The sequence below is a fragment of the Crinia signifera genome, chromosome 19 (genome assembly GCF_055691185.1).
Source record: "Crinia signifera chromosome 19, ASM5569118v1, whole genome shotgun sequence".
NCBI classification, from domain to species: Eukaryota; Metazoa; Chordata; class Amphibia; order Anura; family Myobatrachidae; genus Crinia; species Crinia signifera.
Genome location: NC_139226.1, coordinates 48,588,245 through 48,601,031, shown reverse-complemented (window position 1 = coordinate 48,601,031; position 12,787 = coordinate 48,588,245). Strand labels below are relative to the sequence as shown.

The 12,787-nt window shown below is 42.6% G+C and overlaps 1 protein-coding gene across 2 annotated transcripts in view; it reads left to right on the top strand.

Annotated features, from left to right (window-relative positions):
• The window catches only part of RPL28 (ribosomal protein L28), a 147,486-nt gene extending 136,576 nt beyond the window's left edge, over window positions 1–10,910 (top strand). The window contains exons 1-5 of one of the 2 annotated variants that reach the window (XM_083162548.1): window positions 1,828–1,889; window positions 4,017–4,106; window positions 6,689–6,812; window positions 7,840–7,958; window positions 10,781–10,910. In XM_083162548.1, coding sequence (XP_083018674.1) covers window positions 4,026–4,106; window positions 6,689–6,812; window positions 7,840–7,958; window positions 10,781–10,870 — 414 coding nt within the window. In that variant the 5' untranslated portion in view covers window positions 1,828–1,889; window positions 4,017–4,025 and the 3' untranslated portion in view covers window positions 10,871–10,910. Of the gene's footprint in view, window positions 1–1,827; window positions 1,890–4,014; window positions 4,107–6,688; window positions 6,813–7,839; window positions 7,959–10,780 lie in introns of those variants that run through there. The other variant, XM_083162549.1, reaches the window with a different exon arrangement.
• The last annotated feature ends 1,877 nt before the right edge of the window (window positions 10,911–12,787 follow it).

Here is a 12,787-nt window from a genome sequence, read left to right as displayed (position 1 = left end):
TATTTGTGAACTTGCACAACAGATCTACTATATACACACCTTCCAATGTCTTATGAACATTCATCATCTATACAGATGTCTAGTGTCCGTGAGTCTCTGAAACACTGGCATCTGCTGGCAGAGAAAAAAACGACATATTTTTCTCATACATGCACATACACAGAAGGTAGCAGACTAACTTTCGAAGCTTTTGCTTCAAGCGGGTTTACTAGTTAAAGAATAATACAGGTTAATCACAGCAAACACCTTTTTAATGACTCTATCTTTGAACACTTGTTATTTTAAACTTTTACTTTTTGTTAAATATTATTGTTAAGTCTTATTTCATTCCAATAAAAGTTATGATTTATATGACTCTAAAATTAACAGTATGCTCAATTAGACCAACAATAGAGAAATAAAGAGCTGCTGTACTCACTATCCATTTTTTTTTATTGAGATGGCAATCTAGAAGATTATTGTTATTTTTGAAAAATTGGCTGATGGGAAAAATCAGGTTCGCCCACACACTATTTGATTTCTCCACCTGAAAATATGATCAGATTATTGTCAACATTGGGAGATTGTGGCAGATACTGACCAGACAGATCTGATAACCGAAATGTGTTTGTGGTCAATATTTGTTTGAGTCATCTGCAGAACACTGATATGATTATTTATACTCACTATACAATAATTCAGGCCAATCTTCCAATCTCCCGAAAATTGGCAAATAGTTGTATAGTGTAGCTTTAGATTATACATTTCAATATACTGTATAGTACACTATATTTCCACTCTTGTTTTTCCCTTATTCCCCCAATAATACAAGATTAAGACTCAAATCAAAACCTGGCTCTTCAGAAAGGTCCTAATTTCAAGAATGCTAAGTCCCAGTATATAAAGAGAGCCCTTGTATTCACAACTTTTTTCAAAATATCCTGACAGTTTGCTAGAAATGCCAACTCAGTTTTAAGCTATAATAGTTTTAATTTTTTGCAGGAAAGTCCAACACAGTGTGCTTTCACCTACTCATCACAGCTGGATGTTAGCACCCTCTAATGTACGATTATAAAGAATGTGGTTTTGGTGGGGAAGAAACCTGAAATATTCCCTTGGGGAAGTACTTGTGTCTCCTTTGTCCAAGTTGCATGTGCAACAGCTTGATGAGTTGGTCACGGTGGTGGCTGGTCCACGCGGGGTGGTAGCAGCTGGTCCACAAGGCAAGGAAGTGGCTGGTAGACGCGGGCAGGTGTTGGCAGGTTAACAAGGCGCACTGTTGGCAGGTCCGGGAGGTGTGCTGGTAGCAGGTCCATGAGGCGTGGTGTTGGCAGGTCCATGAGGCACTGTGTTTACAGGTCCACAAGATGTGGGGGAGGCAGGTCCATGAGGTGCGATGTTGGCAGGTCCAAAAGGTGCAGTGTTGGCTGGTCCACAAGGCATGGTGTTGGCAGTACCATCTGGCGTGGAGTTGGCTGGTCCACTCAGGCTCAAGTTAACTTGTGTTAGACAAATGTAATAGCCTCATATTTTGGGGGCTGTGTAAGTTGCCGGGCAACATTTTTTAAAGGGGCAATAACTAACATGGCAATGTAAATATTAACTGAATGATATAACTTGATTTAATACAGCAATTTCTGTGAAGGTGGATTTCGAATAAGAAGTCAGTAAGAAAGCTGCTCGGCTAAGAATCCTCGTTAGTGTTACCGACCGTCATTTTATCATTACATTTTTCATCGTTTTGTTTCTTAACCACATTAAAAAAAGGCATGCCCTCTTCTAACATGGCGGCCATACGTCGCGTGTACGTGTGATGCATATCCGGTGGAGGCGAGTCATTGACGGAGAGGAAATAAGCCGCAGCTCCGCCCCTTTCCCTTCCTTTCCTTCCCCTGGCTGAGCGGAGAGAGGTAACGTGCTTCGTCCGCTGTTCTTGCACCGGGGACAGGCGGCTCCGGGGAAGGTCTGTGCGGCCGCAGTGCGTCCTCGTTACTCCTCTTTGACGCTGGCCTGCGCCTGTCTCCGCCATGTGGAGCTGGGGAGAGGCGGCCTATATGCCGCATGTTCCCGGCCTGTTCCCCCGGGCCTCATGGTGGACGTGTAATTCCCGGGCCGTGCTGGTAACAGGGTACTAGGGCTGGTTGCTGCCGTACGTGCAAGCTGTAGTATTGTTACCCATCGCGGGTACAGCCCTCCGCCGCCGTTTAGCACTGCGGCCTGAGCAATGCTACTCGCACTGTGCGTCACCCGCACTGTGCTATAGTATGTGCCCAGGGTGTCTCACGCTTGGCCAGTCCTGCCGATTACGCTGTAGTGTAATAAAGCCTCCAGCTGTTTATTTTGTAATTAATAAACCAAATCTCTGTTCCACATGTAAATCAGTGTTTGTACATATACTCCCTTCCCCTCTGTGTATATGTATCTGTGTAGAGCTATGTACTACATACTGTACATTGCTTAAAGCATATCTGGCATTCATCCCACAGGCTCCCTATAGGAGGGGTAGGTGTAGGGTCATCTTTAGATACATAGTTGAATTCCAATCCTTTTTGTTTTATTAACCCCAAAAACTGTTAGCTGGTTTTCCTTTTTTTGTTGCTTTCTTTTTAAGCGAAAGTGTCTATTTTCATTGCAGAGTTATAGTGTGTACACACGGTTAGATTTGGCTTACGATGTTCCCGATCTAGGGAACATCGGAAGCCAAATCGCATGCTTTTTTAGGGCTTTCGAGCCCGATGTGCGCTCCCATGTGAGCGCATATCGGCAGCCAGATAGAGAGGGCAGGCAACACTCTATAGTGCAGATCTGCACTACATAGTGTAAATTGTGCCCCTTTGGCATGCCGTGGGATGCGAGTCCCAATGCGATCTGATTGCGTCGGGACTCATCTCACGGCAGGATCTGCCGTGTGTACACACCTTAAGAGAAGTCTTATGTCTAAAGACTTTTTGACCCTAGTTTGTGCTTTTTTTTTATACGGAGGAATATTAAAGGTAGATTTGGTCTTTAGGGAATTGATTTCCAAACTCCATCTTCAATGCACCTAATCTGCATTTTAAGGAAATCAATGCAAGCACACCAACGTACTATTTTAGCCACCTTTTCTCAAACCGTTAACCATTCAAGGCACCCTAGTAGTCCAGGTTTTTAGGCTGAGTTTGGGAGTCGCTGCTATACTGTACAGTCATTTTGTGAGAAGGTAACATTACATGTGTGCTCGCTGAATAACATAAAACGTTTAAAGGTTTTTTAGTAGCTTAAGCCAGTGGTTCCCAAACTGTGTGCTGTGGCACCTTGGGGTGCCCTTAGTTTATGGTCCAGGACCAGGCAGAACCAGTGCTAGTGGCTGCCAGTTATAAAATATGTGGACAAAACAAAGCTAATCTTGTACCTCACCACTTAAGAAACCTAAGGAGGGCATAAATACAATTAATGTAACTTATGACTCTTTCTGAATTATAAATAAGAAACTCTTGGCCTAGGGGCCCTGAAAAATTTCTAATACTCTAGGTTGCCGTGATTGAAAAAAAGTTTGGGAACCCCTGGATTAAGCTGATCTGTCTAGTCCTTTGGTACCCAAACAGTGCAGGTTTTAAGGATATTCATGCCACGGCACGTATGGTGAAATGAAATTGAGGTAATTAAATACCTGTGGCCAAGCATGGAAATATTTAAAACCTGAACTGTTGGGGTGCCTTGAGGACCAAGCGTGGGAACCTTTTATTCTTGTCTGGTGTTTTTCATCTTTCATTTTTGAAAGTTTACAAACATTTTCCTCAAGGCAACCCAACCGATAGGTTGTAATGCTATCCCTGCTTGTGCACAGATAGTATAATAAAACTGAGGTACTAATGAAGTCATTGGTGTCTAAACATGGATATCCTTAAAAACCTGAGGCGCCATGAGGATCGCAATGGGAATAGCTGACTTATAGTTTAAAAGCAGGTAGCTGGTTCTTCAGAATTTTGTTCCTTCTCTTTATTATTGTGCGTATTAAACTGTCCTAGATAACATTTAACTGTCTTGTTGTACTGTAGGTGCTGAAAATGTCTGCCAGTCTGCAATGGATGATCGTCAGGAACTGCTCTAGTTTCCTAATCAAAAGAAACAAGCAGGTGTACAGCACTGTAAGTATCCACTTTTCTGGCTCTTAAAGGAAACCAAATTAATTTAACTAATTTAATTCACTTTATTTTTAATGCAAGTGATGTCAAGCTATATCACAAATTACATTAGAGCTCACAAATAATACAAAAGTCAGACAGGTCATAGTAGTCAGATATATGAAGCTTCAAAAAGTGATAAGCAACCAGCTCCTAACTATCATTTTTTCAAACCCAGCCTGTAACATGGCAGTTCGGAGCTGATTGGCTTGCTGTTTATCACTCTCCATTTTATCACTTTATGAAGCTCCATACATCCGGCCCCTAGTGTTCAGACAAAGGATACACAATATAGGCGCTGCTGATTGCGGGTGCACTAGGCACATGTGATGACGAGGGTAGGAAGTCCTGACCAGATGCTTAAACTGGGTACACACCTAAAGTATTTCTGTCCAATTTGTCTGGTGGGAAGAAAAGTCGGTACTTGTGAGTTATCCGGGCTGCCGATTTCTAAATCGGGTCGGATCGGGCACATCGCATCGCATGCGACCATCGGATGCGATGCGATGACCCGATTTTTCCATAGGAATCAATGTTAAAATGGACTGAGTCCATTTTAACATGGAATTCAATGGGAAAAAGGGTCCTTTTCATACCCCTACTATCCAAGTGGGCATGGAGTTGGATATAAACCTGTGGCGAGCGTAGCGAGCCACCGAGCCCGAAGCGTGGCGAGCGTAGCGAGCCCCGCGAGGGGCCACAGAATACCGTCCCCTCGCGGGGCTCGCTTCGCTCGCCACGCTTCGGGCTCGGTGGCTCGCTACGCTCGCCACAGGTTTATATCCAACTCCATGCCCACTTGGATAGTAGGGGTATGAAAAGGACCCTTTTTCCCATTGAATTCCATGTTAAAATGGACTCAGTCCATTTTAACATTGATTCCTATGGAAAAATCGGGTCATCGCATCCGATGATCGCATGCGATGCGATATCGCATCGCATCTGATTGTATGCCTTAACTTAAGGCATACAATCAAAAAATCGGCAGCCCAGATAACTCACAAGTACCGAAAAGTCTTGCAATGTATGGAAGCAAGTGACACTTTTTGCTCCCAAATGTGGGGAAAATGACACAAATGATCTGAGACATTTGGTAAATCAAACAGATTTAACCCATTTGTCTGGACAACCATTGTTGGCTGTTCCAGCATTTGGGAGCAATTAGCATGCTTTGGTGAACAGGTGCATTTTCAGAGCATGTTTGTATAGATTGTAAGGCAGGCATGTCCAAACAATGACCCTCCAGCTGTTGTGAAACTACACATCCCAGCATGCTTTGCCATAGTTTTAGCTTTCCCTAATAGCAAAACTGTGGCAAGGCATGATGGGACTTGTAGTCTTATAACAGCTGGAGGGCCATAGTTTGGACATGCCTGTTGTAAGGTGTACTGGTGTGAATTGCTGAAGAGTCTCTGGAAAGCACTGCTATATAAAGAACTGGCAATGGTAACAATACGGTAAACCTATATCCTGGCTGAGTAGCTGTGCAGTCATACTACCTATTGGGGTATGGTTTGAAGATAAGGCAGGTGCTGTAAAAGCCTATGGAAGGATAACAGTCTGGATGCATGCTTCGAGAATTTCACCCATCAGAGCTGTTGGTATACATTCACATGACCCCTAGTGGCAATATTTAATTGAAAATGGCAACGCCGCATAGTCCTCCTTTCTGGTTTTGGGAACAAGATCTTGGCTAGGCCACACTTAAGGTGATATTTTAAACAATATTTCTAATTTTGGCCCTTCTGAACCCAAAGTTTGTAATATTGTCTAGTCTAGTGCAGGGATAACCAACTCCAGTCCTCGAGAGCTACCAACAGTTAATGTTTTCCAGATCTCCTCACATAATCGCAAGTGAAATAATTAGCTCCACCTGTGGATCTTTTAAAATGTTTCAGTCAGTAATGAGTGCACCTGTGTACCTGGGAGGTGAGCTAGAAACCGTGAACTGTTGGTAGCTCTCGAGGACTGGAGTTGGCTGCCCCTGGTCTAGTGTGTACGCTCAATATAGTTAACGATGCTTGCTCCCGTGACATTACTGAATGATGTAATTGACTATCGTTCCGTGTGTTTGCACTATATTATTCTCCAGGGAGTTTAAAGGAAATAGTTGATATCATCACTTTGTGTGTGAACACCTTTTAGTCTTTGGGAAAGTCTAAATGGCAAACCCTGTGTTTAGGCAGGTGTGTGATCCTTATACTTACTAAACACCAGCATTCCACAGAAACCAATTGCGTCAAGTAGAATGTTGTCATTGTTATAGGCCTCTTAAGCATTTTTTTCAATTAAAATAATCTGACCCTCAATGTACCTATCCTTATTAAACCTAAGTGGGGTTTCTTTGTTTATATTGATTCATAAATGTTAGGTTTTTTTTTTTAAAATAGCAAGTAGATTTTTAATTGCAGTATAGAGATTTCTCTATACTGGAAATACAACGTATCACTACGGGCCATACTAAACTGAAGTTGGTGGTTTTTAAACCTTACATTTCTCTAGGATGTGGTGTGTCATTCAGTTCTCTTCAATTATCTTCCACTTAGGAACCCAACAACCTGAAGGCCAGGAACTCTTTTCGCTACAATGGGCTTATCCACAGGAAAACTGTGGGCGTTGAGCCTGCTGCTGACGGAAAGGGGATCATTGTTGTCCTGAAGAAGCGTGCCGGTAAGATTCTTATGGCCCTACAGCTTCTTGGTGCTTCATTACAGAAGATCTTGTAATAAGTTAATGCTTACACAGTGGTTCTCAAACTCTCTCCTCAGGACCCCACACAGTTCACATTTTCCAGGTCACCCGACAGATGCACTTATTACTGACTGACACATTTTAAAAGAAACATAGGTGGAGCTAATTATTTCAATTGATCCTGTGAGGAGACCATGCACTGTGTGGGGTACTGAGGACAGAGTTTGAGAACCTGTGCTCTTACAACTGATCCCTGGTTATGCTATTACCCTTATTGAACTTTGTATTAGAAGTGCTTTGAAAGGGAGTGTTGTGATTTTTTTTTTTTTTGCCTTCGTTGCTTTAAAGCCCACCTTGGGCCAGTGCTTTGAAGTGGACATATAATTGGTCAGATCGCTTAGAAATGGGGCTGAAATCACCCCATGTCTATGCCCCTATAGACCTGGCTACTGGAGTATAGTCCTGAGAATTTTATTTATTTTTTATTATTTACACTTAATGTTTTGACATTTTGAACACTTTTAATAATGAACTTTGATTTTATGCTTTGCTTTTATTCACATTCTAGCCATATTCCAGTTCACAGATCCACTTTTTTAACGCTGGAATGTAATTCTAATGGTGGCTATACACTGTATGGTCATCTGCATGTCACCTCTGCTGATTGGGCCAGTAATTGCAATGTATGGCTCCAACCGAGCAGCAATAATTGCTATTTGGGGGATTAGACAACTTTCAGTATGCGAGTCGTATACGGTTCAGCAGCTGCGCTTGGGTTATTGGACTTTTCTCATACTTGTGTCACGAGAATCATATAGTGCAAATGGGTGGCACTTTCCAAACAGACATGTTTACGGTTATAGACTTGCGTTCCTATTTGGCAGGGTCAACTAAGTCCCATAACAAGGAATAATGTTTTTACCATGGATAACTACAAAACTGTATTCAGAGTATATAGAAAATATATTGAATGTTATGTAGTTGTAACATGAAATCTTGTGTTTAGGCCAGCGCAAACCTGCTACGTCCTATGAAAAAATCACCATCAACAAGAACTCCCGCGCCACCCTTAGCAGCTTGCGCCACATTATTCGCAAGAATAATTACAGGAGGGACCTCCGTATGGTGAGTGGATGTTTTGGCATAGAGGAATATTACAGTACTTTTTAAGCTTCCTGAACCAATCTATTATCTAATTGATACATTTCAATCTGTTCACACTTGTGTCCGGTGATGAAGACCACATCTCTTGAGCAGTGTTTAAAATCTAGAAGTACCAAAACCTAGGTTTGATCTGGGTTATTGATACGGTTTCAAACTGTATCACAGCGGCTGGAAACCTCATTCCCACCACAGGCTTGACCCAGTTTAGTGGCATGTCTTCCTCTGCCTAGGCGTTTGTAGATTTCCACGCACCGGTGGGTTTTTGTCTTGATTCTTTTTGAGCTGTGTTTATACATAGCTTATTATTCTAGTGTATTTCAGCGTTGTGGCGGCATCTGATATTAATGTTTGCGTTGTTCTGCCACAGCATACATTAGTTTTTGTCAAAGTTCTTAGCTTTTGGCTCCCTAATTAACCTGTCCTATATCTGGTGTAATATAGCGGTACGTTGTATAATGTCGCACACACCTCTTCCTTCTATGTTCATAGTGAGGGATTTGAAGTTGACCTAGTATAAATGAAGAGGTTTTCCACACAAAATGTAACTTTAGGCTGACATGTACTATAGTAAGTTAACTCCGCCCACACTGGGCACACACTACTACACAATGATCTCACACATCCCTGGATCATTTTATGATTGGTCAGAGAATTGTATAAATCAGGCATGTCCAACATGTGGCTCCAGCTGTTGTGAAACTACACATCCCAGCATGCCTTGCCATAGTTTTAGCATTCAAGAATAGCAAAACTGTGTCAAGGCATGATGGGGCTTGTAGTTTCACAAGGGCCGCAGGTTGAACATGCCTGATATAAAGGGTATGCACTTAGTGTTCTTACGGCGGATTAATTGGTCTCCTCTAATGATTGGGGTCTTGAAATATGCTAACAAATAACCTCATTTGGTTGAGGAATTGTGCAGATCTTTTGCATTGCATACATTATACAATTAAACACCAGGTGAACCCCAAGAAAATGAGTGTTTGCGTGACTGGTCGCCATCAGCCTGACATGCTGAATCGCTCAGCAGGTCTGTCTGATGCAGTATTTTTGGGGTTGCAAGTCTGTAACTTCGGGCAGTGTACACGCTGCCTTAATTGACACTGACATTTCCCCAGTTCCTTCACATCAACGAAATAGGTAAAGGTCTCCTCCACAGTGAAGAACCCGGATACCGTGTCCATATGCACTAAACTCTTGTAGATTGTATTATATCAGGCTGACCAAGCATGACCAGCATGGGTGTGTATGGTGTAATGACCAGCATTCCAATAGTTGTGACGTACATACGATCATTTCTAATCCTTTGGGTCATTAGGGCAGATAAATAGTGAATATTGGGATTAACATTTTGTGGGGCAGATGTACTCCTACTCAGTCTTGGTGATGGGGAAGGTACCAGTCAAAAGGGATCCTGACATTTTTAAACCCAGCCTGGAATATGGCATTTAGGAGTGATTGGCTGGTACTTAGGGGTAGATTTATGAAGCAGTGATGAGGGAGGAGAAGTGATACAGTGCCTGGTAATTTATCACCGGCCAATCATCTCCTATTTAAGCCCAGCCTGTAACTTAACAGTCAGGTGCTGATTGGCCAGTGATAAAGTACCAGGCACTTTATCACTTCTCCTCCCTTATCACTGCTTCATAAATCTACCCCTCTATGTCTTTACTTTATCACTCTCCAATGCTTGATATTGGATGTATCCCATGCATGATACTGGATGTTTCCTTGTAAAGCGCAACAGAATCTGCTGCGCTATATAAGAAACTAAATAAATAAATCAGGAGTTTCATTTAATCTTAGCCATGTTGGGTGCTGTATTTGGAACAAATCCTAATTCTTGGAAACAAGATATTGGGATTATAATATGCACTACTGATACTATATACTACTCATAGCAGTAAGCTAGGTGCATACTATACAATTATTGGACCAATTTGCCAATCATTAGGTGATCGGCCTATTTCATACAATTGTGAAGCGCAACGGAATCTGCTGCGCTATATAAGAAACTGTAAATAAATAGAGTGGTCATGAGCATTTTGGCCAAATGGTGACCCCTTTCCAAATACGATCGGTAACTCTGACAACAGATATCGCCCAAGAGGTCCTGATATGCGGTGTGTGCACAATCTTGGTGACCTGTCCATATTGCCGCCTTTTTATCTGGATGACCTCATCCCCCTAGTGGGTGCACATAAACAAATTATGGGGGTATGCAATCTGGGATCACGGCTGTCGATCCCCACCGACAGCCGTGATCCTGGCCTGTTTGCGGTCAGATCGACCGCATTACGACAGACGGGATTCAATGTCCCGCCTGCCAATGGGTGCAAACGGGGTGTGGCCACAAACTGCCGTGGGTTGTCGATCTGTGGCCCGGATAACGACAATCCACGGCCGTTATCGGCAGAACGGGCCCGACTGCTTCTGAAGTCGGGCCCGTTCTGCCGTGATCCAGCATTGATGTTGTCGTTAATGAATAGGGAGCCGCCGCTATTTCCCACGTCTGAAATAGCGGCGGCACATTGCATACCCCCCTCAGTGTGGTGCAGCTGAATATTGTAAAAATGTTTAATGTGTGTTGCAGATAAAGGGACCTTCAAGTGGCAGAAAAGCCATCCGATTCAACCATAAACGTGCATAGTGTGTACCTAGCTTTACCCTTTAAGTGACTGAAGAGTATGAATTCTACAGCATTCTCCTAATCCCATTTTAATAGTTTTGGTGAAATGGAAATATGCAGGCTGGTCAATAACAAGTGTTGGTTTCCTTTTTAGGCGGCTCTTCGCCGTGCCAGTGCTATCCTGAGGAGCCAGAAACCAGTGGTGGTGAAGAAGAAGCGTACCCGGGCCACCAAGACTGCATAAACTTCCTGCAGATTTCTGTAATAAAACAATTGGACTCAAACTGTTTGCCAGTTTTTATTTTAGTGTCACGAACGTTACTTTATAGCATTCATAAATAGGATTGTATAGTTACACTATTTGTTTTCTTTTAGTTAGATAAGAAGTCTCCTACAGGTTTTGTAGTGTATTATTCAGAAAGCTTAACACTGTAGTGTAGACCAGATTTTCTCCCCTAATCTAGACCTCAGCCTACCTCCCAACTTTACCCAGGAGAGAAGTTATCGCTATCTTACGTCGCTGGCACAGCAGCCGTCCTTGGCAGTGGTTATTCACGGCATTGTCACTGAGACCGTGCCATATTCGTGTCATCTGAAAGCGTGTGTAACAGTCTGTAGGCTTTCCTCCAGTGTTTTCTCTTTATGCTGCTCAATCCAATCTGCACTCTTTCAAAAAGATGTCTGGTCCACAAAACAGTGCTCCAACCCCTGCATTATGTTACTGCTGTGATGCATGTTATCAAAATTGTGTTCTATAGAGAATTGTTTCTAGTTATTTATATAGAAAACAGTCTGCAGCGCTTCAGAGAATATTTGGCCAATCGCATTAGTCCCTGCCGCAGGAGAGCTCACAATCTATACACAGTCATGCTAAAGTTAATATTCTTGGCTGCCAATTAACCTACAAGTATGTATTTGGATTGTGAGAGGGAAACTGGTGTACCTGGGGGAAACTCGCACAAGCATGATGAGAATATACAGAGAATATCCTGGTTGGAATGGAACCCATGACCTCAGTGCATTGAGGGCCTACTGTTGACCTTACACTTGCTCCGGAGTTTTAGTACATGTAGGTCCAAGCCAATTCCCTTTGATCCTCCATGCCTTTATATTATTTTGGCCGTGTCTACAAGTCTTCTAGAGAGTTGCTATTCCAATTTTACATAAAAAGAATATGCCATGTTTGCGCACAAAACAAAGACCGTTACATTTATGTCCTATTTAGATAAGAAATTATATGAAATAGGCACATTGCGATGTGGTAAACGGGCAGCTAAGGTGTATTAACACGTAGATTCTGGGTTGTGTTACGGAAATCTATTGAATAACCTGAATCGTAAGCCCCAGAGAGTGTACTGAATGCAGACTTTCCCTCGTAGCCTCAGGAGCTGTGAGGAAAAAAGTTCTACATCTTCCTGTGTCTTAAGCGCCTTAAACTATCCCTATCACCCTAATAAGTAATGCAACAAGTTAGTTGTATGTACAGTATATATCATTCTCCAATTCCTCTCCAGTATATGCCCATTCTAAGGCACGTCATTTTTTTGCAATCTAATTTATCACCATAGTGGTTAGGTTGTGGGGGGGTGCTGATGCGATGTCTGCGGGATGCCATACACACTTGTGCTGATACCAGGGGTGTTGGGGAGCAGGGGCTATACTGCATTCTGTGGTATCTTTCATTATATTTCCCTGCATGTATAGGACTTTACTGTGTGGGGTAGCAACATTAATACTCCGTTCTCACGGGAATTTGCCTTTACAGTGAGAACGGGGGTTCAGTGCTGCAATCCCGGCATTAAAATGCTGAGTAAAAGCAGTGTTCACAATGGCATTGTGCACATGGCATTAGTTGAATAGCTCAGGGCTAATTGAATCTATCCATGTGGAGCAAATTAATTTGCTATGATAATGGCTGCCAGCAATTACCTAATGGCTGTTTGGAAATTCATCTGTACCCTTAATGTATCGTGTCCTTTACATATCACTGTACAGCTCTCGTGCTTTTGCTGTACCCCTTCAAGCCATAATTGCCCCATGAATTTATCTCCTGGTCTAACTCTGCAATATGCTATTAATATGACCCTACAGTATGTGTAACCTGTGTGCCTACCATGAGCACTAATCACATTTACTGCAACCCCATCCCTATGAATCTCAT